The sequence below is a fragment of the Cuculus canorus genome, chromosome 25 (assembly GCF_017976375.1).
Source record: "Cuculus canorus isolate bCucCan1 chromosome 25, bCucCan1.pri, whole genome shotgun sequence".
NCBI lineage: Eukaryota > Metazoa > Chordata > Aves > Cuculiformes > Cuculidae > Cuculus > Cuculus canorus.
In genome coordinates, this window is record NC_071425.1 from 1830760 (window position 1) to 1857215 (window position 26456).

At 55.1% G+C, this 26456-nt stretch overlaps 1 protein-coding gene across 1 annotated transcript; it reads right to left on the reverse strand.

Annotated features, from left to right (window-relative positions):
• Positions 1-539: 539 nt before the first annotated feature.
• On the reverse strand, positions 540-26456 carry PLXDC1 (plexin domain containing 1). Its single transcript, XM_054088324.1, has 14 exons — positions 26308-26456; positions 24542-24690; positions 20683-20826; positions 19859-19928; positions 19083-19205; positions 18747-18865; positions 18480-18579; positions 16655-16750; positions 14627-14708; positions 12151-12211; positions 10505-10640; positions 7430-7465; positions 6102-6262; positions 540-4663 (listed from the first exon to the last, which is right to left on the reverse strand). The coding sequence occupies exons 1-14, from the start codon at positions 26360-26362 to the stop codon at positions 4544-4546; spliced, it is 1452 nt and encodes a 483-aa protein (XP_053944299.1). The 5' UTR covers positions 26363-26456; the 3' UTR covers positions 540-4543.

Genomic DNA, 26456 nt, shown 5'->3' on the forward strand with positions numbered 1-26456 from the left:
GTCTCTAACCAGGCTCACACTTCCCTCCTGCAGGGCATATGAAGCTGGATTGAATCGCTCCCGTTTCTGTGCTGGCTTGGCTATTTCCACACGGCGCGGCTGCTTGCAACGTAAGCGCGTGGGAATGGCTATGGGTAAGTCCTGGCTATGCCGTTATCCCTTACTCCAGGTATAACACACATGGAAGCAGTGTTATCAAAGCTCCCACGGGAATTAATCTATTGTCATGCATAGTTAATTGCAAAATGGAGCTCCCTAGAAGTATTCCTGGAAGTGTTCAAGGCCAGGTTGGATGGGGCTTGGAGCAACCTGGTCTACTGGGAGGTGTCCCTACCCATGGCAGGGGGTGGAACCGGATAGGCTTTGAGGTCCTTTCCAACCCAAACCATTCCATGATTCTATGGGCCTTTTCCTGTAGTTCCTCATCTCTTTTCACTTAGTGCATGGTGCCCATTTCTTCCTACTTTAAATGTACAACAGTGAAGGAAGCCCAAACCCAGAGGTCTCAGATAATGACCTTAAATATGACTTATATTTTTAAAATGATTTGTTCTAGTGCAGAGATCAAAACACTAAACCTTACTGCTGCCAAAAAGTCAAACGGGCTCGGCAAACGTCATTGTTCAAGCTGAGAAGGCTGCAAAGAAAAAAACCATCTTAAGCAAGCTGCGCAGAATAAAATTAGAAGAAAATTATAGTCTTGACTCAAACCTCAGTTACGTTGTTTTTTATCTTAGATATGTCCTGGGAACACCTCCTGATCTGATGTGGTATTGCTAAGACAGAAAAGGATGTCTTTAAAAAATATCCTTGTATTCTTGTAGTGTCTGTTAAAAGAATACAAGATGGAAATAGAAGTTTGCATAACAGGACCAGTAATCCTTTCCACGTTTTATTTTGAAAACAAAGCAGTCCAAAAGGAAGATTTGTTTTTAATATTAAGACTGTATTCCATGCAGATAGTCCGTAGTAAATACACTGCATTAAAAGACGGTTAAAGTGCCTTTAGTCCCCCAAAACCATCCGACTGTGCTATGAATTCAAGTATGTGGAAAAGAGGCCTTTAGAGAGTATTTTTTTGATCTGGGTGCTGTTCCCATTGATGTCGAGATGGGGGGGTTACCCCTCCGACTTCCACAGGAGCAGAGCCAGCCTCTCCGTGGTCTCTGACAACCCCTGTGCTGCTCTCCCGACTGCTGCAGTAGAGCAGTGGCCAAGGAGCAGGTACGTGATGTCGTTTCGTGCCTGATGACAGGCAGCTGCCTTTACGCCCGAAGGATGCGCTCCGCAGCCGCCACAAACTGCCGGGGCACGGTGCTTGGCAAGACAAATGAGGAGCCAGAGCAGTTTGTGTTTTGCATCGTTTTTTTAACCAGCTGAGCCATGGGCTGAGCACAGCCAACAGCCTCAGCGCCTTTCGTAGCTATAAAATACACAGGTCAATACACACGTCTATTATGCCATCTGCTTTGAAGCAAGCCCGAGTGCTGGGTTCATCGGAATCCAGAGGAAAACCTCAGGATGGGACTGGAGAAGCCACCGATTAAAAGCAAAATCAATCTCTTTTTATGTCATAGTCACCACCATCACTTTCTTGGTTTGGCACTTGAGACTGACAGATTAACCGGCACTTTGAAGTCTGAGTTACACAGGTAAGAGAGGGGCATTGATCCTGATGCGTTGGACTTGAGCCCAGACTCTCCTCTTCAACATTAGAGCAGTACTTGTTGATGGTAAAGACATTTTTCTCTTTCTTCTAGACATCGGCAACAGCACTGTCAGGCTTTCTGGAATTTAATAGACCACCTCTTCTCTTCCAGTGCAAAGAATATTCAGAAAAGATTGCTCCCTGCTGGCTCGTGAGCTCCCCAGACGCGAACTTCAACTGCCCAGAGCTGTCGAAAGGTAAAACAGAATATTTGACATTTTTTCTTCTCCTTCTCCAGGCTCGGCAGTGGGAGAAGCTGGTTGAATCCCAGCCTTCAGCTCAGAGCCCGCACATGGCTACAGGCAGGAACTTCTCCATCTACTCTACGACAAGGTCTTAGAGATGATGGATTGAGGCTGTTAACGCTCTGCTTCACAACACCCCAAACTCTATTCCTCGGTAGAAGGCAGACCAAGCAGCTGTTGCACAGCTACGGAATTCAGAATAGCCTGGTTTGGTTTGTTTCTTTCCTTAAAGGAATTTTAAGAAGCCTTTTTCACTCCAGGCACCCAGCACTTGGCATCTCCCCTGGAGCGCAGGTACTTTGCATATCTCTGCGCTGTGGCTCTTGGATGTTGTTATTCTCCACCTGAGTATCTGATCCTCTTCTGAATCCTTCGTGCAGCTCAATTGCACTCTATTTGAAGTCTGTTTTCATTTAAATTCTCACCGTTTCAGAACTGTTGGATGTTACCTAGCATTTCTAGGGATTTTAGGGGAAGAGAAGTACCCAAAATCTTGCTGCTATACATACATTATGTATGTATATATACATACATTGTGTATGTAATTCAGTAAAACAATAAAACCGAGGCCATTACTTGAAAAGAGTTAAATCCAGAGAAAATTCCTTACTAGCTCATAACCATTTCAAAGGAGATCAGATCCTGGGCAAGAACTAGATGACAGCATCCCTTTGAATTCTTTCTACTTCAGGGATATGGGGGAAAAAAACAACTTTCCAATTGAAAGCTTTATTTTGGAATAAAGTTTATCTTCAAAATACATCTGAAGAGAGACTGTGGGCCATAGCAACTTGGCACAGCTCAGGCTGACTTACCCTGCTTGAGCGTTTTGGTGCCTTTATTCCATAATAAGATGCATCAAAAGCCTCCCTGGTGGCTACGTATGAGAAAGTATAATCTGGGGTCTAAATGCCACAAAGCATCCATATTTATCTTTAATGGCTATATAAATTCAGCAGATGAGAAGGAAAACATTAATTAGACAGACCCTGCCTTTGGCAGTAATCACCACCAGTGACAGCTGAACCAGCCAGTGGATAAAATATGCACCAAACATGATTATCAGAATAAATAACTGAGGATCAGGAGAAAATGAAAGGAAAAAAAGGGGAAAAAAAACCCCCAAACAACCAACATCTTTTTTTTTTGGGTAGGGGAAAGAAAATATTAATGTACATTGGACTTTGGACTCTTTTTTTTATGCAAGCTGTCCACAGTTTAGGGCCCAATCCTGCAGCTGGGGTTTGTGGATGTAGGGGTGCGTATTCCTGCAGAGCAGTGTTGAGTTGTGATTGCACAGGAGGAGCGGAGAACCCTGAGAGGTCTAACGCCGAAGCCCTTGGTTAAGGTCAGGTTCTGGGATGATGATACACAGACAAACCCAGCCCAGGGACCAATCTCAGATATTATATAAAATGAAAAAAAAAAAACCCCAGAACAAACTCCCCTGGCTCGAGTGGCCTCTGAAAGCTGCGATGTTAAGGAGACTTTGAGATTTTTCAGTGGTATCAGGCATGGATGCCTTCACTCCTTGGATTTAGCCTGTGGGAGGGCACAGCTTTTTTCACTGCTCTGTCCCCATCCTCTTCCATCACAAACGACTCCGGATTAGTGGCCGTGCCGTGAGGATTTTGAAGGAATCTAAGATGTTTTCCACACTCTCCTTTGGGTTAAGGGTCATAGTCAGTAATTTAGCAAATTAATTAGATGCCAGACAGTGCATCAGAGCCATTGGCTCACAAACATCCTGAAGGTGAATCCTCCACAGGGTTTTGCCCTTAAAATAGATCCAGTTTCCCTTTCTCTGGAGCAGGGGGGGAGGGAGTTCTTACTTTGGAGGGAGAGGAGGGCAGGGAATTGATGCCGTAGTGGCGGAAGACCAACCGCAGGATGAAAAGGCTTCTGAGTCGTGAAAAGAAAATTAAATGCTGCCCACCCCAAAAAGAAGGCAAAGGGGAGAGCGAAGAAAGGGCCAGAGCTGAGGGAGTGGGAATGGGAGAGGGGAGCGGAGCCCCGGAGAGCCAACGGTCCCTCTCCTGGGGCACCAACAGCATCTACCCCAACCCCCCAGCACCTCCGCGGAGAGGGGCAGAGGCAACCAGCCCAGCTTTCCTGAGTGCAGGCAGAGCCAGAGCGTGCAGCTAAAGGCATCTATTTTGCCATCCCCAAGAGCCTGCTGCTCGAGGCCACTGCGTATTCTCTCTGTATTGAGGTTTGCCTCCCTTTGCTGCCCCTCTTAGGACTCCTGGTGGAGGAGGGAAGAGGTCAGCCACACGCAAGGGGGCAAAAACCCAACAATAAACCAAAAAGCCCACAGCAAACCAGAACTTTGCACTTTTTCTGTCACCACATCCAGGGCTTCAGTTCCGGGCTGCAGGCAGAGTCCGATGTCACCACCGACTGCTGCCCGTGAGGAATCCAGGTGAGTCCCAGCCTCACATCGCCCTGACTCCTTCTTATCAGATGCTCCATTGGGTCTTTTTCCTCTACTTGCTGTTTCTTTTCCAAGAGGGGAAAGACTTTGCAATAGAATAACAGAAGACTCCAACGCTTGAGACATGGGAGGTTTGAGACGCAGGGGGAGAAGCGCTCAGCACTGTTCTGCTTCGACAAAACCCTCCTTCTCCTGGCTGGCCGGCTCCACCTCCGAGTACGTTGCATGGTTGGTGTGATTTCGGAATTTCATGGCAGGCCAGTGATGTGGCCTTCGCTGTGGACAGAAACAAAGAGCCATCAGAAGCTACGACAGAGCCTTTCGGGCCAACCCCACAGGGAAATCGGAAACTCGGTCCTGAAAGAAAGACAACGCGGTCTTTGTGAAAGTTTGAGTTTTTCCTATTGCCTACAGGAAAGATGGGGAGGGGCTCTGAATCAGGGAGGGCAGCGATGGGAGGAGGGGTACGGTTTGAAGCTGAAAGAGGGGAGATTGAGATGAGATCTTGGGGAGAAATGTTTCCCTGTGAAGGTGGGGAGGCCCTGGCCCAGGTTGCCCAGAGCAGTGGTGGTGCCCCATCCCTGGAGGGGTTCAAGGCCAGGTTGGATGGGGCTTGGAGCAACCGGATCCAGTGGGAGGTGTCCCTGCCCATGGCAGGGGGTGGAACTGGATGGGCTTTGAGGTCCCTTCCAACCCAAACTATTCTATGATTAATAAAAGTAGATTCTGAAAAATCACTTCATGCTTGGAGGAGGTCATTCCAAAGCATCGATCTCACCGAGCTGACCCACTGATGGGGTTCAAATGGGGAGCTGGAAGGAAAACGGAAGCTTAAAGTGAAATCTGCCCCCAGAACAAGGACAGCCGGCGCCCAGGGCAGCAGCCAAGACGCCACAGCCCTCCAGTGTGACCACAGACAAATCAGCTCTGTGTCTCCTCCCAACTGCATTGCCCCTTCGCAGATAAACACATCAAACATCGCCAAGCGCGCAGGTACTGAACTGGCAGAGGCCGTGTAGGTCAATTCTCTGAAGCCTGTCTCTGCAAAGAGCACAGATGGAGGGAAGACGAGTGCTCCAGGAAAACACCAGGGAGCAATAATGAAAGGCTGAGGGCTAAGTGTTGCTCACTCCCTCCCCAGCAGCTCCGATGCCAAGATCCAGCCCGCTTCTGACTGCCTCGGGATCCCACAGCACGCGGTCTTCTGGCTTTTAGCAGCAGATGGAGATTGTTGGACCCCCTATCTTCCTGAGAATTAAAACGTTCCATTTGGAGCCCTCACACCATTGCTTACACAGCAGCCGATGGCGTGGCATCTATCAGTACCGTCTGACAATTTGAGTCAACAAAATCCAGCTGGGCAATTCAAAAGACAGCGATTTGGGTTATGTCATCGCTCCAAACGAGCCCTCCAACCTGGCCGCGCGTCGACTGCTCATGCAAACAGGTGGGAGAGTCTAATATTGCATGGGGGAAAAAAAAAGGCAATGTGTGATAGGGAGCGTGTGAAAGGGAGCAAAATAAAACAGTGTGGGAGGGAGGGAGCCTAAGATTAAAACATCATCGACTGGAGGACCATGAAAAGAAATTCAGATACGAACTCTATGAAAGCTCCTCTCTCTGCTTCTCTTTGCTCCCTGCTTTGCTCCCGAAGGCTATGATTTGTGTTGATAGAGGAAGATAAAAGTGGCCAGAAATAAGGTTCTCCACTCACCTCGATGAAGAAGAGGGCGGCATTTGAGGTGGGGTGGCTGTTGATGTAAATTCCAGCCAGGATAATAGCTGCGATCAGCAATACTGCCAGAACAATCCCCACGATGGTACCTGTGTGGATCGGGGTGCCTGCTTTCTTGGCAGGAATGCTGCTCCCCACACCTGCAAAAAAGGATTCAGGTGAGTCCTAAACTGTGCTGAGACCTTGTAGGAAAGACCTTTCAGGGCTCTACACGTACAACTGAGCAACCCTGCCTGCTCCTGACAGCCTCAACAAGAAGGGAAGATGCCCCAGGGAGCTGTGGTCTGAGCTTCAGCATCCCTTTTGGATGACGGCATAGCTAGTTCAAAGGAAGATTAAACCACTACCACGCAGTAATCCCTCTCTCCAATCCATATCCTTTATCTATTGGCTCCCACTCCGATGGAAAACCATGAGCCATATGCTGAGTGGAGCCCTCAGCGTGTCTCCCACAGCCCTCCAGCTTTGCCCTCGGTGCTCGGATAGGAAGAGCCAATGGCACAGAGCCCCAGAGGGTGGACGCGGTAGAGATTAATCGTGACATTACCAGCTCTTTCGGGAGCAATTTGCCTGAAACCAGGAAGATGCTGTGCTTCAAAGGCCTCATGCCTGCAAAGGAACCAAGCCTGTGCCCAGTTCAGCCTGTTTAACTTCCAGCAGCTGCTTTCTGGGAGGAGGGATGGGCTCGTGGTTTGCATACGACCAAGGGATGGGCTCGTGGTTTGCATATGACCACAGCTCTTGCAAACCTGACATCAGGCAAAGAGGACTCAGATCCTCCCCATACTCTGAGATTCATAAGAGCACGACAGCAACAGTTGGGCTCCCTCCCTGCCCCTGGGACTGCCGAACAAACTCAGACTGCAGAAGGAACCACAGGAACAGAAATGAAAAAGGCAGAGCCGGGCTAAGGACACTCTACATTTGGCTTTTACGCCACTCTTTTGGACATCTGGGGAAGCTCCAAGGGAAAAAGGACTTTTTGTCTATGCGAAAACTGCAAAGAAAGGGAATTACATGGAAAGAGGAAATTCATCATCTTCACTTGCACAGCAGGACTAAGTGGGAAAAGAAGACAAACAGTAGCAGGGTGAGACAGATCAGTCCCGACTCTCACTTTTCGCTGCCTGCAATGGCATTAATCAAGGTAAGGACAATAGAAGCCTTATCTTGATTGCATCCTTCCAGTCTCGGTTTCACCTGTCCCCTCCACTGACGGATCGCAACTCCCCAGTGCATTTGCTCTCCGTGTAACGTGTTTTCGCTTGGAAGGACTGCGAGCAGCAGAGAGGAGATTAAGGGCTTACCTTCGCTTCCTGCATACTGATTGAGCTTCGTATCATCTCAAAGAAGAAAACAAAGGCAAAAACATAAAGTTAGGTGCCTTCTGTGATATTCCGCGTGCTTCCCACCCGCTTTCATCCCTCTGTAACGGGGCCATCGACAGAACACAGCTCTTACACAGCATCTCCGTGGCCAGTGAGTTTTAAACCTCTGGGTTTGTTGGAAGAGTACGGCACCCAGCAAACAACAACAGTGAAAGCACACGGCTTGTGGGCCGTCTTCCTTCACAAAGGCAGCACCTGGAGCACAACCATCATCCATGGCAGGGAGTTAGAACTGGATGACCTTTGAGGTCCCTTCCAACCCAAATCATTCCATGATTCTATGAAACACCTGAGAAAACCAGACTTCAAATACACTCCACGCGCCCCAGCTCTTCTGGGTCTGTGTTCAGACTATGGTATTTGCAGCAATACATCCCAAATAAATCAACGGGATGTCACGCTGTAGATATCTTCCACTGGGACCCAAACCCCCAGTTCCATTCCTCATCTCATTTTGGAAGAACCAGGATATATCGTACAAGGCTTTATGTCCTGATGGTCTCCACATCACAGCCCTCACGAGTCTAAATGAAATCATAGAATCACAGAATAGTTTGGGTTCGAAGAGACCTCAAAGCCCATCCAGTTCCAACCCGCTGCCATGGATCCAACACCTCCCACTGGATCTGGTTGCTCCAACCTGGCCTTGAACCCTTCCAGGGATGGGGCAGCCACCACTGCTCTGGGCAGCCTGAGCCAGGGCCTCCCCACCTTTATCATGAAGAATTTCTTCCTAATGTCTAACCTAAATCTTCCCCTTTCCAATTTAAAGCCATTCCCCCTTGTCCTAACACTCCATGCCCAATCCAGAATTCATCCCGCTTGGCTGACGCTGCGGCGCTGACACATCACCGACGAGTCAGACACGTTCACAAACATCTCCGGCAGCAGGGCCAGCGAGCTGGGCTGGCTGGGAGGATGCAGAGGGGAGGGTCTGCTTCTTTGCTTCGCTTCTTCCTTTGCTTTGCTTCGCTTCTTCCTTTGCTTTGCTTTGCTTCTTCCTTTGCTTCGCTTCTTCCTTTGCTTCGCTTCTTCCTTTGCTTCGCTTCTTCCTTTGCTTCGCTTCTTCCTTTGCTTTGCTTCTTCCTTTGCTTTGCTTTGCTTCTTCCTTTGCTTCACTTCTTCCTTTGCTTCGCTTCTTCCTTCGCTTCGCTTCTTCCTTTGCTTTGCTTCTTCCTTTGCTTTGCTTCTTCCTTTGCTTTGCTTTGCTTCTTCCTTTGCTTTGCTTCGCTTCTTCCTTTGCTTTGCTTCTTCCTTTGCTTCGCTTCTTCCTTTGCTTTGCTTTGCTTCTTCCTTTGCTTTGCTTCGCTTCTTCCTTTGCTTTGCTTCTTCCTTTGCTTTGCTTCTTCCTTTGCTTTGCTTCGCTTCTTCCTTTGCTTCGCTTCTTCCTTTGCTTCGCTTCTTCCTTTGCTTTGCTTCGCTTCTTCCTTTGCTTCGCTTCTTCCTTTGCTTCGCTTCGCTTCTTCCTTTGCTTCGCTTCTTCCTTTGCTTCGCTTCTCCCTTTGCTTCGCTTCTCCCTTTGCTTTGCTTTGCCTCTTCCTTTGCTTTGCTTCCCCAGATAAAGTTCGCTGCCTGTCGCAGCTGGCTGTTTGTTTCCTTCCAAGATTACAAATTGACTTCATGCTTGACTATGTCACAGAAAGCCTCTCGTTCTTTATTTTTTTCTTCCAAAGAATTGGCGGCGAGTTGGAAAATAATCTCAGCGGTGGTGTTAGACGCCACCCCCCCCCCCCCTCCTCCTTTAATTGCTCCTTTCAAAGTCAACTCTGGCAGCCAGGCGCTCCCGTTCCTCCTTCCTATTGCTGAAGGACAATTACTAATGTTCCTTTCTATTTATTCTAATTAGCAGTTTGCGTTAGGGACTATTAAGCAGCAAAATTGAAGTGATACCTGCCGCTAGGATGCGAGGAGCCAGCCCTGTCTTAATAGGATTATCAAGCTTTAGAACACGGGTGTCTCGAGGGAAACTCGGGTCCTTATGTGGAGCTTTGCTACGCTGGAACGAACACCATTCCTGAGCGGAGGGCAATCACAAGCTCGTGGTGTTATTTCCAGTCTGAGAGCACCAGCAGCCCTGAGCCACCAGCTAGGAACGAGCGCTTTAAAAGCACGAGGCCCTGTGAACGGGACTAACCTCTGTTACAGAACCATGGAATGCTTGATGTTGGAAGGGATGTTTACAGGTCATCTCGTCCAGGGCTTCCTCACCCTCATTGTAAAATATTTCTTCCTAATAGCCAGTCTAAATCCACCCTCCTTTAGTTTAAAACCATTGCCCCTTTGTCTGTCCCTGCACCCCCTGATCCAGAGCCCCTCCCCAGCTTTCCTGGAGCCCCTTTCAGTGCTGGAAGCTGCTCTAAGGTCTTCTTGGAGCCTTCTCTTCTCCAGGCTGAACAACCCCATCTCTCAGCCTATCCTCATACAGGAGGTTCTCCAGCCCTCACATCATCTCCGTGGCCTCCTCTGGACTCTCTCCAACAGCTCTGTGTCCTTCGTGTGCTGAGGACTCCAGAGCTGGACGCAGGGCTCCAGGTGGAGCCTCATCAGAGGGGCAGAATCCCCTCCCTGCTGGTCCCACGGCTTTGGATGCACCCCAGGACACGGGTGGTTTCTGGGCCAAGAGCACATGTTGTCGGCTCATGTTCAGCTTTTCGACCACCAGTACCCCCAAGTCCTCCTCCATAGAGTCCTTTTGATGCTGGGCAGCCCATCCAGCAGAGATGAGTTGCTTGTTTGCCTTCACAAATGCGTAAAAAGGCTACGATGCACCTGTGACACTCATCTCACTGAGGGTTTCATCTCTGCCCTTCCCACATCCCTCCGAGTCTCACCTTCCTGCGCCTTCCCAACTGCTCCTGTTCTCACCCCTCCCTTATACTGCAAACACAGGTTTGTTATTGTATTTCTTCGGGTACAAATTTGCTTTGTGAGGTGTCCAAAGCTCCCCAGGGATAGGCATCAAGGCTGGGGTGTCCCTGCCCCAGCCGCCCCTACCTTCCGTAGTGAGGCTGTCAATGAAGAGCGAGGACGTGGAGGTGGTAACATCCTCATCCAGTGGTGAGAAAGAGCTGTCAGGAGGTGCTGAGAAGTGGTCACCTTCTGCTAAATCCTCACAGGTCCTCTCATCTGACTGCAAAGAAAATGAATCATGGAATAGTTAGGGTTGGAAGGGACATTAAAGATCATCCAGTTCCAACACTCCTGCCATGGGCAGGGACACCTCCCACTGGATCAGGATGTCCAAGGCCCCATCCAACCTGGCCTGGAACACCTCCAGGGTTGGGGCAGCCACAGCTTCCCTGGGCAACCTGGGCCAGTGTCTCCCCACCCTCATTGTGGAGAAATTCCTCCTTATGTCCAGTCTAAATGTGCCCCTCTCCAGTTTATCCCCATTGCCCTCCGTCCTATCCCCACAAGCCTTTGTAAACAGCCCCTCTCCAGCTTTCTTGTAGCCCCTTCAGGGACTGGAAGGTCATTATAAAATCTCCCTGGAGCCTTCTCCAGGCTGAACAACCCCAACTCTCAGCCTGTCCTTGTCCTGGAGGTTCTCCAGCCCTCGGATCATCTTTGCAGCCTCCTCTGCACCCGTTCCAACAGCTCCACCTCCTTCTTATGCTGAGGATTCCAGAACTGGACACAATACTCCAGATGAGGTCTCACAAGAGAGGAATAGAGGGGCAGAGTCCCCTCCCTCGCCCTGCTGGCCACACTTTAGATGCAGTCCAAGACATGGTTGACCTTCTGGGCTGCTGAAGAACAGCCACTTTCTCGAGCTCTCCTCTAGGAAAGGTGCCAGGAAGCTGCAAGTAGGGACTGTGCTTCCCAGACTTAGGGCTGCTGAGTTCTTGGGGTTCAAACACCGGAGCAGAAGGAGGGGACATGGTCCAGAACTGGTGGGGGTGACCTGGAGAAGATGAGGAAAAGTTTGGGAACTACTTAAGTAGGGCAAATGTCAATGACCTGGCAAGGTCCACCAGTCTGACCTTCTTGCATCGCTGAATGACTTCACACAGGTCCCGTGACCTCCTTTTCCCTCTCTCAGCCCTCTCGGTTAACAGCAAACAAAGCTGAATTTTCAGTGGGGGGGAAAAAAAAAAAAGAGCCAACCAAAAAAAAAAAAAAGATCCAAAGCAGAAACAGATGTTTTGTTTGAGCCGATCTTCCCGAGACAAAGAAACCAGTTCATCCAACGTGGAGCTAATTGTGCTAGCAAGGACAAAACAAATCACAAGGGCTAATTTCTTCATGCTTGAGAGTGAGTAAGAGTCATGCTTCAGGAGGTGGAGAAAAAAATATCCCCATGTACTCAAATTGCACCACTTGGTAACTCAGGGAGGTCCCTGCACCTTTGCTGAGCATCCAGCACCAACCAACGCAGAAACAAGACACCAGGGAGGCAAATGCTGGCTTAGACGGAGCATCTTTTAACTCTTCCAAGACAGACAGCACCTGTCCAGGGAATCGGTGGACCTGCAGTAACGGGAACGGCATAAGGGATACTCGGTCTCTTCCCGACCAGCATGGGTCAAGTGGAGCCAAGCATGACTTTTTTGAGCTGGGAAATGGCCATTGTTCTTCCTGCAGATCAGCATCATTCCTAGCAGAGGACCTGAAAGAAGCGATTCCATTCCCAGTCTCACCTTCTGGCCACAGCCGTAGGACAGCCACTCCTCACGGTATCGGTCAAAGCCGCTGGAGCATCTGTGGAGAAGAACAGCATTAACCTGGGGCAGAGAAACTCCTGGGACGCAGCAGCGATAATCATAGAATCATTTGGTTGGAAAAGACCTTTAGAAATCATTGAGTCCGACCATACCCATCCACTACTACACCATAGCCCTGAGCACCTCATCTCCCCATCTTTTAAGTCCTTCCAGGGAGGGCGACTCCACCGCTACCCCGGGCAGCCTGCAATGCTCCTTTGCCCACTCCGTGCGAATTCTAAGCTGCCCAAGAGTCCCAAATGCTGCCCCGATGGGCGCTGTGTTTGTTGGACAAACAAAAAAAACCCAAAGGACTGGAAAAATTCCATACAAGTTGATCTCCAAAGACAGATGGATTCCAGTACAGCTGTGCTGGAAGTACCCAAATGTTCCTCTTCACAGAGAAGAAAAAGGCTCAACACTGCTTCTCCAAGGGAAACGGAGAAGCAGAGAAATAGGAAAAATATATAGACTGAGTCTGAATTTCCATCTCCTGGACTCTGTGCCAGGGTAAAGCCGTGATCTCCATGAGGGTTTGTTTTTTTTTCCAGCAACATCTGCACAGGAAAAACACATTGAAGGAATTACAAACGGCATCAGGAAAACACCGGCTTGAGAAATCTCGACAGAAAGGGAATGAAACAGCGCTCTGACCTTTGGGAAGTCTCTGGGGATACCAACAGATGAATCAGGGGTTCAGCTCACACAAGCACGAATTCACACAACCACCGACCAACAAAAGAGGAGAAGCCACAAAAAAACTTTAGGTCCTACTGAGTCACCGAGATCTTTGCTTAAAGTAGAGTTCCTGTAACAATTATGGGCTCAGCAAAAGCAAAAACACCAACTTAAACGGGAGAGAGCTCGGAGGACTTGGGGGTTAAATCACTGAGCTGGACTCAGGATAGAGTGGAAGTCACCTGGAAACCACCGAACCAACTTCCTTGGGGAAGAGCACGTTGGCTTTGCAAAAACCAACCTGGTTGGAACCTTCCAAGATAGAGTTTCCACCACGTCAGCTCTTTCTACTTTCCAGTTGGAACCTAAGCTGCTCAGGACCGATGCGCAGCGGGGGCTGCGGGGAGCGTGGCTTTTAGCCGGCACATCGAGAAGCCGCCGTGCCATAAGTGATAAGAGCAAACACCACCAACAGCGACTTGGATTGTGGAAGATGGTGCTTGTAAAACGCTGTGTGTTTGGAATAAACGGAATGACGAACTCGAGCCCCGAGGTTTCAGCCCAAACACGATCCAGACTAAGCCACTGTATCCCAGGCTTGGTTTTGCTACCAAAGCCACATCTGGTTTCCCGCATCTCTCTCAGCTGCGAGAACATAATATTCTCTGATCTGAAGCCACCGCTGAGCAACTGTCACTGAGAAGTGATGTTCCCCTGGCTCGGGTTGTATTCCAGCCCACCGAAAGGCAGTGAATCAATGCTGATTTATTGGCTCGCTTTGCTGATGTCTCAGGATCTTTCCCCGTCCCAGCTGCCCCGCTCATCCCTTGCTGGAATTGGTGTAAGGAAAGGGGGCAAGTCCTGAGTGTAGTGAGCGAAGGGCTACAGAAAGGAGGAGGGAAGGTGCCGTGGGGCGAGCGGAGGCTGCCCTTGCAGGAGGCGGATGGGGGAAAGAACCATCCCGTGTGCCTTCCTGGGAGAGCCGGGCATGTCCCCGTGCCGCGGGTGAGGATCTGTGTTTCTGGGTCCCCTCCCCTGCCACTCGCTCGAAATAAATATTTCAGCACAATCTCATTAAGCCGCTCCGTATCGCGCTGCTTGAGCTGAAGGAGAGCGCGGAGCAGGACTGCCGCATGGCCAGGACTGCAGCGGGGCCAGCCCTGTCCTCCCCAGAGCCAATGTTTACCCCCCAAAAAGCACCAACTGCCCCCTCACCTTCTGTCTTGACCCACAAGGAGGACCCATCCTCTGCTGGAGGCCTGAGGAGCATCCTCAGCTCTCCGACCTGCCCGCCGTCCTTCAGACCTGAGCGCGTCCCATCTCCCCTGCCCTCCACCTCTCTGAAATCTGAAATCACAGCTTAAATCAGCACAAGTTTCCGCCACGTCTAATCTCACTGACAATAACGTGAGGCTTCCTTCTGGTCCCAACTTGTCCGAGCTGCCGCGGCGAAACATTCAGATCAAGAACCCGAGCCTTGAGAAACATCTCCTTTCCATGGCGTGGAACCAGAGATCGGATCACCTCTTGACCATGGCTGTGAGACTGTGAGAGCAGCACCCTAACTAAGCCAAGAAGCAACAACAATAATGACAAAAAAACCCAATAAAAAGGAAAATAATAACAAAAAACCCGGCAACGCCGATACAGGCATCAGCCCTGGAGCTGCCCTTGCTCTCCCAGCTACAGGAACATCAGCAAGAGAAGAGGTGGGATGGAAATTCATCCCTCCTACCTCTGCAGGACGTGGCACCAGCTGCAGTTGAAGGTCAGCTCCGATGTCACACACATTTCACAGCTCTGGTGCTGGAGGCAAGCTGGAAAAGAGAGAAAAGAGACATAGAAGTGATCCGCCAACACCGGCACAGCCACGAGGGAGCACGTGCGGAGAGCTGGCGGTGTTGGTAGAACCGGTGCCGATGGAGGAGTCTCCAAACTCAGCCTCTCTGGAATGGACCAGGCAGCACCTTTCTAGCAGGAGTGGACTCGCAGTCCATCTGGAAGCCTCTTCCCATCCTGTTTAGCTGGGAATTAAAGCACATCTGAGATTTATGTCACTTCTTATTGGACAGAGGACGGAAGGCAACGATACAAACGGTTTAACCCTCTGTTGTTATGTCCGTACTACGCAGTCCTGCAAGAATATCTCCACATCAGAGAGAATGAGAACCATCGCTTGCTTGTCACCCTGTCCAGAAAAGACGGCCAAAAGGGCTCATCTGCAAAAAAAAACCATCAAAGGACGTCAGCGGTTTTAACGAGCCCCTCGGGAGCCCGGAGAGCCGCTCCAGTGCGCCAAATACCAAGCGATGAAGGCAAAACATCAGAGGTTCATGTCTTGTGTTGGTGCACAGGATTCTGAAAGGCAGCAGCCATCCCCACCCGAGCCGGGATGCCCAACACTACCCCATCCTGACCCACATCTCCATCGTTTCTCCATCCCTGTCCCGTCCCTCGCGCTCCCCGCTGCTGCTACCCCAGACCTGGGCTGCCCACCACACTTTTCTGGTGTCCTCCAGCCCTGATCTCTTTGCTCTCCTGTCTGGAGCTTTTCCCAAGCTCCCTGCCATGCGGAGACAGCACATGAGAAGAGGCGGAGGCTAACCCAGTTCAGCCGCTTCTGACCTGAATAAGGCTAAAAACTAAACCCCAGAAGAAAAAGCGGAGTCTGGTTCTCCCTAGCTCCGTGGCTCCTCTGAACAAGCTGCTTCCAGCTACCCTGGCTGCAGGGATAAAAACAACCAGAGAGGCTTAAGGAGAAGAAAATAAACTTATTACAGAACGCTTATTTATGATCTGCTTTGCAGCAATCCTGCCCGCTGTTAAAATTGTCATAAAATACCCCGGGGAGACCATTTAAATGCATAACCTTGGTATCTTTGTGACAGATTTATTCCCTGCCCTGTATTTACGGACTGCATGACGGCTTTCCCTCGTGCGCGTGAGTCCTTGGATCCCAGCACTAAAATTGTATCTATTTAACAAGATCCTTAAGACACTTCATCTGAGTATGGAGGCGTCGCAAATGTCTTGTCGACAGACCCGAAGTGAACCGGGGTCCAGCGAAATTAGCGGCAGCTTAAGGAGAGAAGGGAAGGAGCTGGATGGGGGGAAGAGCAGGGAACAGGGGAGCAGGACTGGGGCGAGAGGGGATCAACCGGTGAGCAACCAGAGCCATCAGCTGTGCACGAGGAAAGGAGCCGACAGAGCAGCACGGAGCACAGCTTGGGACCATAGCGCATCGCTCCTGGGGACATCGGGGCTAGCGCTGCTGTCCTCATCACTGAGATAAGGTGTAATTGTCTGCAGATACAGCCTTTATTGGCTTCTCCCATGCCAGACGAGCTTTACTGCATCCCCAGCTCGCGCCTCGGCTACGGCGCAGCCAGGCTGGCAAGCGTGCGGGATTTGCTGTTGGCTGGGGCTGACTCTGAGCTGCTAAATCCAGACAGGGCTGTACGTACGAGACGCTCGGCGACAGCCAGGCTTCTCACAAAGGCGGAAAAGCCAGGGGACCCCAGCGCAGGGACAAGCTGCGCCCCGACCCATCGCACGCCCTCCCTCCACAGCGCCGGAGCGCCGCGGGATCCCAGCTGTTGGGTGATGGATGGGAGCCACACACCCCTCCAGCACACAGCGAACCTGACTCGTCCACAGCCTTGCCTTCCCCCTTTGGCTGTAAACTGGAGGCTGTGGTAGTCACTGGGTGAAACCAGGGGAGGGAAACACTCTTCAGGGCACCACATCGTCTTTTCCGACTTACTGGGCAGAGGGGTGAACTCCACAGCTGACATGTTGGTGATCTTGCTGGTGTCCAGCTCCACGCGATGATACTCGTAGATGGTCCGACGGCGGGACTCTGAAACACAGCGCCTTGGCTTCAGACGGGGCACGAGCCCACCTCGCACGCCCTTCCCCATCCCATGGGTGAATCCCAGTGTGCGCAGGGAAAGCCTGGGCTGCTGCTGACCCCCAGCCGAGAGGCAAAGCTGAGCCCACTCTTGGCGTTGTTCCTGCAGGATCAGACAGTGTAGGGGGTTCTGGAGAAGCAGTACGGTAGGTGCTGGCGAGAGGAGGGGTGTCAGGGTGCACATCGCCTCTTTTGTGCTTTGCTGGAGGGAGCTTGGAGCTCTCTCTCCCATTCTCCCCCACCAGAGATGAATGTGGTCCAGTCCTGCATCGCTCTAAACAAACACGAAGCCGCACAACACATTGTTCGTCAGTGACTCACGGGGCTGTGAGCCTCTCTCTCGTGTGCAGCGCTCACCCGGAGCCCCACACTGCTCCCCGGGCTCTCGCTCTGCAGCCCCATCCTCCCCAAAGCCTCCTCCTTCCCTTATCCCTCACGCCTCGCCCTCTTCCTTCTCTTTCTCCTGCATCCTTGGGACCAAAGGGTCTACCCTGGAGCCAGGCTTCTCCCAGTCTCTGCTGCTAATCCATACGCTGACACCAAGATGCTTCCCGGCTTGGTGCCCCGGCGAGGATAACCCAACCTGTCCTTCCAGCACAGCCACAGCACCGCGTGGCTCTGCTCCACACTTGGAGCCCAGCAAGATGAGCAGGATGGACCACTCTCCCCTCCTCCTCTTCCCTTCAAGCCTTGTTTCATCCCCACATAAGGCGTTTTCATGGCTGGTTCTCCCCTTTCTTTCCCAGCCGCTGCCCGTCATGCCCCGGCAGGCAGGAGGCACAGCAAACCCCCTGGGACAGAGGGCACGAGCCCAGCGAGCGGAGGATGCCGAGGGGAGGCACCGTCCCGCCTGGCGCTGGGTTTTTACACAAACTCTTGTAAACCGCTAATAAACGAGGGCCAGATGGCAGACTCCATAAATAACAAGGAAAAGCAACCGCGCCGGGTGCAGCGCGGGGAGGCAGGAGCGAGGTTGGGCTCCTTATGACACGAAGGGGATGGGACAGACTGGAAAAGCCTTTTTGGCAAGCGCACATCGTGCCTGCAGTTCACGGCACGTGCGGACGTGGATGTAGCCATCCTCAATCCTGCCGATACGGGTGCAGATCCCAGAGCCTGCAGCACCAACGCCACACTACGCATTCCCAGACAGTCCAGAGCTGCAGCGGTGGGACTTGTGGGCTCCCCAAAACCCCCATGCATAGAGGAATGAGGCACCCAGCGCCCCCACCTCAAGGCTCTCGTTCATCTGCAGTCTCGTTTGGAATCGTTCTTCCCCTCCTCCTCATCAGCTGGAAACCAGGGAAGCGATAGCTTGGCTGCTCGCTGTCATTCCGAACGCGCTGGGCGAGAAGCACGAAGCCCTTTTGCCTGCAGCGCTTCGCCAAAGCGCCCAGCGAGCGGCCAGAGGACGGGGCTGCACCCCGAGAGAGATGGAACCAGGGATGTGCGACACGAGGAGCTCCGTGCAGCTGAGCCCCACGCGCTCCTTTGCTCCCCACCGCGAATCCGAGCAGGGCATCCTTTGGGCAGTGCCCAAAGACAAGGATGTCTCACCTCTCCTTCCCTATCTGCCTCCTCTCCAGCTGTGATGCCCCAAGGCCTTGGCATTCCCAAGGGACGGAGCAGGAGCTCCCCGGCCCCAGCAGCTGCCTCCCCAATTCCGCAAGCGACTCACCAGGCACATCAGGAGAAGGGTTGAGGATCATGAAGGCGTCGGAGAGGCCAGCTTTCACGGGGTGTTGGGTGGCGCTGATCTGTAGGACCGGCATGGGGATCTACAGCCAGGGAGAGAAGCCATGGTGGACCCCAGCCCTGCCTTGGGCTCCTGGTGGCACTGGGAATGCTCAGCCTCACCCTGTGAACAGTTACACCACCACGTATCCTCCCACCACCCCCCCAGGGACCCTCCTGCCGTGCCGTCCCCAGCAGGAACATCCCTCACCTCCTTGTACCCAAAGATGATTCTCCCCGTGCTGTGCAGAGCTGCCTGGAAGGTGAAGCTGCCCATGTCCTCCTTCCCTTGAAGATAGACCTTGTCCCACTGCACCACAAAAACCGTCCCTGGGGGAGAGACCAAAGTGGATCAGCCCTCTCATCCCTCCTCACATCTCCACTGCCTGACCCATCATCTCCTGTTGGCGAAGCTCCGAGTCACCTCACCCCCAGTCTCCAGCACATCGCTCCGAGCAGAACCACGAACGAGACCCTGCCAAACGCCCCCAGCACCCCTCCCCAGAGCTCTGTCCTGTAGCAGAGGAGGCGCCGGAGCAGGACTCACCGTTGTCCAAGTACTGGACGGTGGAGTTGCGGGAATAGCTGGGGTTGAAGTTGGCCATGAGGGGCGCGACGTACTGCGTGGCCGTGAGCATCCGGTGGATGACGTCCCCCATGAAGATAAAACCTGAGCGAGTAGAGGTGGGTGAAGCAGCGCATGGTCCCTTCCACCACCCTGGGGTGCCCCCTCGCTGCTTCTGCCCTCCCACCACCCTGCCCTGCCTCACCCATCACTTTTTCTTAGCCCCTGCATCCCTTCCTGGCTTCCCTCTGTGATCCCCTGGCATCCCCTCCTCAACGGCTGCAGAAACCGAGGCACCGGCAGCAGGGCAGGGGTTAGAGTCATCGAATCATGGAATCATTTAGGCTGGAAAAGCCCTCTGAGCCCATCCTGCCCAGCCATCAGCCCAACGCCACCGTGCTGACTAAACTATGTCCTGAAGTGTCACATCTACGTGTTCTTTGAACCCCTCCAGGGATGGAGACTCCACCACTCTTCTGGGCAGCCTTCACCCCTCTGTCAGTGAAGGAATTGTTCGTAACACACAGATTCGGGTCCGACAGCGCCTTCTCTGAGCTCCCCGGGCTGTGGGACGAGGCGTGAGGGCAGAACCAGCCCCACAGCCACATCCAACCCTCCCAACCATGGGAATACTGACCGAGCGCAGGCATCTCGTACCGTCCCTGTCCCATCCCACCCTGTCCCATCCCACCCTGTCCCATCCCATCCCGTCCCATCCCGTCCCATCCCATCCCATCTCCCATCCCGTCCCGACTCACCGCCCGTCGCTATCGTGACCTGCCGCAGGAGGTGTCCGTAGAAGGGGAAGTCAAAGGAGAGGACAATTCTCTGCAGAAGGGAAATGGGGTGAGAACAGCTCAGCCCTTGGCAAAACACCTGCTAGGGCTGTGGGGACACGCAGCCGTGCCCATCCGCACCGGTTCTGCCCTGGTTTGCACCGAACACCTGGGGTCAGTGCTTGGAGAAGGGGTGGGAAAGGATGGGAGCGGAGGTCCTGGGGGTGCCCGGTCCCCACAGCTCATCCCCTTCTGCTCCTGGCCTGGGGGGAACCAAACGCTTAGAATCATAGAATAGTTTGGGTTGGAAGGGACCTTGAAGATCATCCAGGTCCATCCCTGCCATGGGCAGGGACATCCCACTGGATCAGGCTGCCCAAGGCCCATCCAACCTGGCCTTGAAGCCCTCCAGGGATGGGGCACCACCACTGCTCTGGGCAACCTCTTCCAGTGCTTCATCACTCTCATAGTGAAGAAATATTTCCTAATGTCCAGTCTAAATCTGCCCCTCTCCAGTTTATCCCCGTTCCCCCTCATCCCATCCCCACAGCCTTTATGAACAGCCCCTCTCCAGCTTTCCTGGAGCCCCTTTCAGGTACTGGAAGGTCACTATAAGATCTCCTCGGAGCCTTCTCTTCTCCAGGCTGGATAAAATTAAAACAAAACCCAATTTGTTTTGGGTTGAAGATCTTCCCGAGCCTTGGTGTGCACCCAGCTGTCCCGGGGATGTGGAAAGGGCTGGAAATCCCTCCTGGAGGAGACACGGGGGGACACCCCCGGCTGCAGAGCAGCCCCCGCGGGCTCACCGAGGCCTGACGGTGCGTGTTGGAGAGGATCCCGTGGATCTTCACTTGGCTCCTGTTGGCGGCTGCCATGTCAACCCAGAGCCCCCTCAGCCGCGCGTCCCCTGGTCCGTAGATCCGTGACACGTAGTAGCTGTGGTTGTCCTCCTGCCGACGGGGAGGGATGGGGGGGACAGCATTAGCCACCCTGATCCCGAACGGAGACCCGATCGGAGCACAAAGCATCGATGAAACCAGCAGAGGAGAAGGTGGTACGAAGCCAGCAAAGGACACTGAGAGGTTGGAGAAGGTGCGGAGAAGACCCATGAGAGCGATTGAGTGCAGAGAGGTCGCGGCTGGTGAGAGAGAGAGCTGTGACTCACGAGAGACCGCAGAGGAGCAGATGCAACCTTCCCGGGAAGAAAACATCCTACTCCGGAGCCAGAGGCTGGAGGTTACAGCTAAAGTGACCACTAGATGCAAAGCCAACAACCGGAGACGTGGAAGCCCGGAGGAAATGATGAACCTTGGAAGCAAGCAGCTCGGGAAGGCGGACGAGGCTGCATGGCCAGCGGAGCAGGAGCGAGGGGTTGAGGGCATGGGCTGTTCTCCTGGGTGACAACCCTGGAGCGTGGGCTGGGAAACGACTCTGCGCGAGGAATCAGCTCTCCTTGTTCTCATCCAGAGCGTGGAGAGGGATCCCAAACCCCCAGCAGCACCCTGAGCTCCACCAACCCCTCTCCTTGGCAGCCTGGAGCACGGACCACACGGCAGCTCTGCCAAGAGCAGTCGCAGACTGCTGAGGGACCTCACAAGGGATGCACAGCCCACGCGGGGACTCGGACACGCGGCTCTGCGGCAGCTCCTTGGGGACACGGGCAGAGCAGGCGACGTGCCGGGGTGCAGCCAGCCCTGCACAGCCTCGGCCACGGCAGCTCCGATGGGCGCAGCCGGGCAGGGGCACAGCTGGGAGCCGTCGCCCGTCAGGGGAGGCAGCTTCGTGCCAGGGAATGGGGAAGACAGGGAAGCATCTTAATTTTCCTTGGGAAAGCGCTGCTCCGTGCCAGCGCCTGGCGTGCCGCCACGCTGGCCGCTCAGCACCATCTGCCGCGGCGGGGCCACTCAGCCCCTTCTGACACCCGGCCACTCTTGCCCCAGCATCTCCCCCAGACCCCAGCACCTCCCCCAGACCCAGTACCTTCCCCTTAGCATCTCCCCCAGACCCCAGCATCTCCCCCAGCCCCAGCATCTTCCCCTCAGCATCTCTCCCAGACCCAGCATCTCCCCCCCAGCATTTCCCCCAGACCCAGTATCTTCCCCTTAGCATCTCCCCCAGACCCCAGCATCTCCCCCCAGCCCCCAGCACCTCCCCCAGACCCCAGCATCTCCCCCAGACCCCAGCATCTCCCCCCAGCCCCCAGCACCTCCCCCAGACCCCAGCATCTCCCCCCAGCCCCCAGCATCTTCCCCCCAGCATCTCCTCCAGCCCTCAGCATCTCCCCCAGACCCCAGCATCTCCCCCAGACCCCAGCATCTTCCCCCCAGCATCTCCCCCAGACCCCAGCATCTCCCCCCAGCCCCCAACATCTTCCCCCCAGCATCTCCTCCAGCCCTCAGCATCTCCCCCCAGCCCCCAGCATCTTCCCCCCAGCATCTCCTCCAGCCCTCAGCATCTCCCCCAGACCCCAGCATCTCCCCCAGACCCCAGCATCTTCCCCCCAGCACCTCCCCCAGACCCCAGCATCTCCCTCCAGCCCCCAACATCTTCCCCCCAGCATCTCCTCCAGCCCTCAGCATCTCCCCCAGACCCAGCATCTTCCCCCCAGCCCCCAGCATCTCCCCCAGCCCCCAGCATCTTCCCCCCAGCATCTCCCCCAGACCCCAGCATCTCCCCCCAGCCCCCAACATCTTCCCCCCAGCATCTCCCCCAGCCCCCAGCATCTCCCCCCAGCCCCCAGCCCCCAGCATCTTCCCCTCAGCACCTCCCCCAGCCCCCAGCATCTCCCCCCAGCCCCCAGCATCTTCCCCTCAGCATCTCCCCCAGCCCCCAGCATCTCCCCCAGCCCCCAGCATCTCCCCCCAGCATCTCCCCCATCCCAGCTGGCCCCAGCCCTGCTCCCCACACACAACCCCGGGCACTGGAAGCAGGGAAGGACTCAGCAGCCCAGGATTCAATGAGTTGGAGAGAGTAAAAAAGAAAGCAAAGCCCCCCCCCCAGCTTTCACCAGCCCCGTGCTGTTCCCCACGGAGCTGCTGCAGGTCTGCGGGAGTCAGAAGGGATAAAATGCTGAGAAAAATCCTTTAACATGGATTTTCTTCGCTTCAACAAAGTTCAGGGAAAGCCGCTGTTCTCCTGGGTAAGCCCTGACTCCAGGGAAAGTTTTCCTAGCTCTTCCCTACAGCAATTAGAGCCCAGTCTCTCTCCCAGAACTCAGAGGGGCTGACACAGCCCAGAGTCCTCCCCTTCCCTACGGATGGGGAAACTGAGGCACAGGGAAAGCTCTGTTGCACTCGCTGCCCGCCAGCACAAAGCAGCTGAGCGCAGGGCCAGGTGATGAAGGACAAAACCTCCCCTGCCCTCGTCTCTCCATGCCTTCCCGATGTGTTCCAAATAAACCGAGAGGAAGATAAGCAGGGCCGGAGGAGCTGGCTGCCGAGCCCCTGACCTCATCGCTGACTCATTAGGATGTCCTGATCCGTCACCTTGCTTTGGTTACAGCGAAAATTAAGAGAGGGGAAGTTTCGGCCACGCAAACAAGTGGGGAGCGCAGGAGGTGTGGGGCAGAGCTCGGTGAGGGGCGGTGGCACTGCCTGGCATCGCACCCTCTCGCAATCCTTTGGGTCAGAGCAGCCCCCCTGCACCCCAACCCTGGGATGTTTTGTGGGGAGACAGGGAAAAAAAAACCTTCCCAACTCCAGGCTGGGAGCTCCAGAGGCAGGATCACACCTTCTGTGGGTTGGATGCTGCGGGATGCAGGGATGCACAGCGGGGAGCAGCATCCCTGCCCCTGAACACGTCCCTGCTCTGGGGGGGCTGCTCTGAGCCCCCCGACAGCACCGAAACTGCCACCTTCTCCTCCTGGGAACCACAAGCACCATCACACCCTGGAGACACAGCGTCTCCACCAGCTGTCGGTGGTTTGGGGTTTTAAACACTTCCACATCAGGGACTTTTCTGGCTCCTGGTCCCTCTCCATCGCCACTGGCCGACGAGCGAGGCCAAACCGGGGCGGAAACAGCCGCGCGGGCACTAATTCCACCAAATCCACAACCAGCTGCTGCCAAACCCACCAAAACTGGTGAATCCTCCAACAGAAACCACCCGCAACCCCGGATCCCCCCATCCTGGAGCCCTCAGAGCCAGGCAACCCCCCCCCCCCCAGCTGCCAAGGGACCCACCACAAATAACCAGGAGCTAATTGAGGGCGGATAATTAGGCACAGCCAGGATGTGAGAACCAAGTGAGGAGTCTCAGGAGGTAACACTGCTGCTACAGGAGCTCGTTAGCGGCAGCACAGGCTCCTGCCTTCCCCACATCAGCCCCCCAACATCCCCCACAGCCCCCTCGCTCCGGCATCGTCTCCGCTGCGCACATGGCATCGCGGCAAGCGAAGCATCCCGGGATTTTCAGCGGTGGTGGAGCCATGGGACCTGGCAGGGCTCCCCGGCACGGCGATGCCCAAGGGCACGGCCGCCTCCGCGCTGGGCTGTAATCACCCTCTGGGTTGTGGGGATCCAACCCTACGCTTTAACTCAGAGCCAGCGGCTCCACCAGCTCCCTGCCCAGCCTGGAAATAGCTCCTGGTGGTCAAAGGTTGGCCGGATCCTGCCACGGGGCAAGCGGGGGGCAGCCAGTGGGGAGCCCCAGGGGACCTCGACTCACCACGATCCGCGTCTCGTTGGCTGGCAGCGTGTCGATGGCCAGGCTGCCCCCCACCAGGTCCTGGCTGATGCGGGTCCCCTCGGTCCCCGGTGAGGTCTCCGGAGCTTTCCGTTGCCCTTCGGCCACCGCTGGACTCCTGGGAGGGCGTCCTGGGGTGGGGGGGGACACACACAGAGATGGGTTGGTGGGGTCCCACGCCGCGAGGGCACCCACCGGATGGGTTGGGATCAGCCCTGTCCCCTGGTAAGGCAGGTCCTGCTTAGGTGACACGAGTTTGTGGGGTCTCAGCCCTGAGGAGCAGCATCGCCGGGATGGTGGAGACACAGGAAAGGGCTTCTCGTGTCAGGGGCGCAGGGATGGGGGGCAAACAGAGGGGAGAGAGGAGGCAAAGCACCTACAAACCCCCCCAAGTCGGTGCACACCCCACACACAGGGAGGAGCGCGAGGCCCTGGGGGTGGGGAAGATGGGGTTCGGCAATGGGGCACCCCCAGGCACCGGTGAGCCCAGGCTGGCGCGGGGTCCGAGTGCCAGGGGCTCCCAAGCATCTCCAACATAAACACGTCCCTTGTCCCCTCCAGCCCCAGCGAGGGAGCTGAAGCATCGGAGCAGGGGGCGATGGAAAAAAAGCCATTTGGGACAAAATCTGCAGAGATTGATGAGCTTTCCCGGCAGCTCAGCACGAGCGGAGGCGGCACGCGCTCGCCCACGGGCAGGGACACAGCCAGGACGCGTGTCCCCAGCGAGGGGGACAGCAGAAGCACCCTTGGGAGGGGGCTCCCACCTTCAGCCAGGAGGAAGCTAATTAATTGCTGCTGCCTAACGAGCTCCTGAGCCGTCCCGTGGGGCTGGTTTGCGTCCCCGGAGTCTCTGGGAGGGGAAACTGAGGCAGGGGGGGAGCAGGGCTGAGCGGGCAAGGGAAAGGGAAAGGGACTCTGGGGTTGGGGGGTGCTCCCCTTCCCTGGGGGGCATTGGGGCGCCCCATCCTCTTGATGCTTCTGGGGGGTCTGAGGTGCTCGGGGTGCAGAGCCCGTCCCACAGGCAGGGCTGTAAGGACCCCCCCTCAAAGGAGGCTCCGTTGTGCTCCCCAAATCCCACCAGACCCTGCACTCACAGCCAAGGGCTGAGCCACGGGGGGGCCTCCCTTCCCTCCTAGTTGCCCCCCCAAACCCAGGTCCCCTCCCCTCCCAGTTGCCCCCATTCCCTCCATCTCAGGGTGTCCCCTTCCCTCCCATTTCCCCCACCCCAGGGCTCCCCTCCCTCCCAGTTGCTCCCTATTCCCCCCATCCAGGGGTCCCCCTTCCCACCCAGCTGCCCCCAATCCCCCCCCCCCCCCCTCCCAGTTGCCCCCCATTCCTCCTTTCCAGTTGCCCCCCAGCCTCCCCATCCCAGGGTCTCCCCTCCCAATTGCCCCCTATTCCCCTCCATCCCGGTGTGTCCCCCCCTCCCAGTTGCCCCCCATTCCCCCCATCCCGGGGTCCTCCCCTCCCAGTTCCCCCCCATTCCCCCCATCCCGGGGTCCTCCCCCCCCAGTTCCCCCCCATTCCCCCCATCCCGGTGTCCTCCCCGCTCCCAGTTCCCCCCCATTCCCCCCATCCCGGTGTCCCCCCCGCTCCCAGTTGCCCCCCATTCCCCCCATCCCGGTGTCCCCCCCGCTCCCAGTTGCCCCCCATTCCCCCCATCCCGGGGTCCTCCCCTCCCAGTTGCCCCCCATTCGGGGGTCTTCCCCTCCCAGTTCCCCCCCCCCCGGGTGTCCCCCCCCCCGTACCTGCTCCCAGTGCCCCGCTCAGCAGGCAGAGCAGGACGAAGCCCCCCCGGCTCATGGTTTGGGGGTGCGGGGGGTCCCCGGCTCCGCTCGGGGGGGGGCTCAGCGCCCCCGGGAGCCTCGCACGGAGCGGAGCTGGAGCCGGGGGTGGG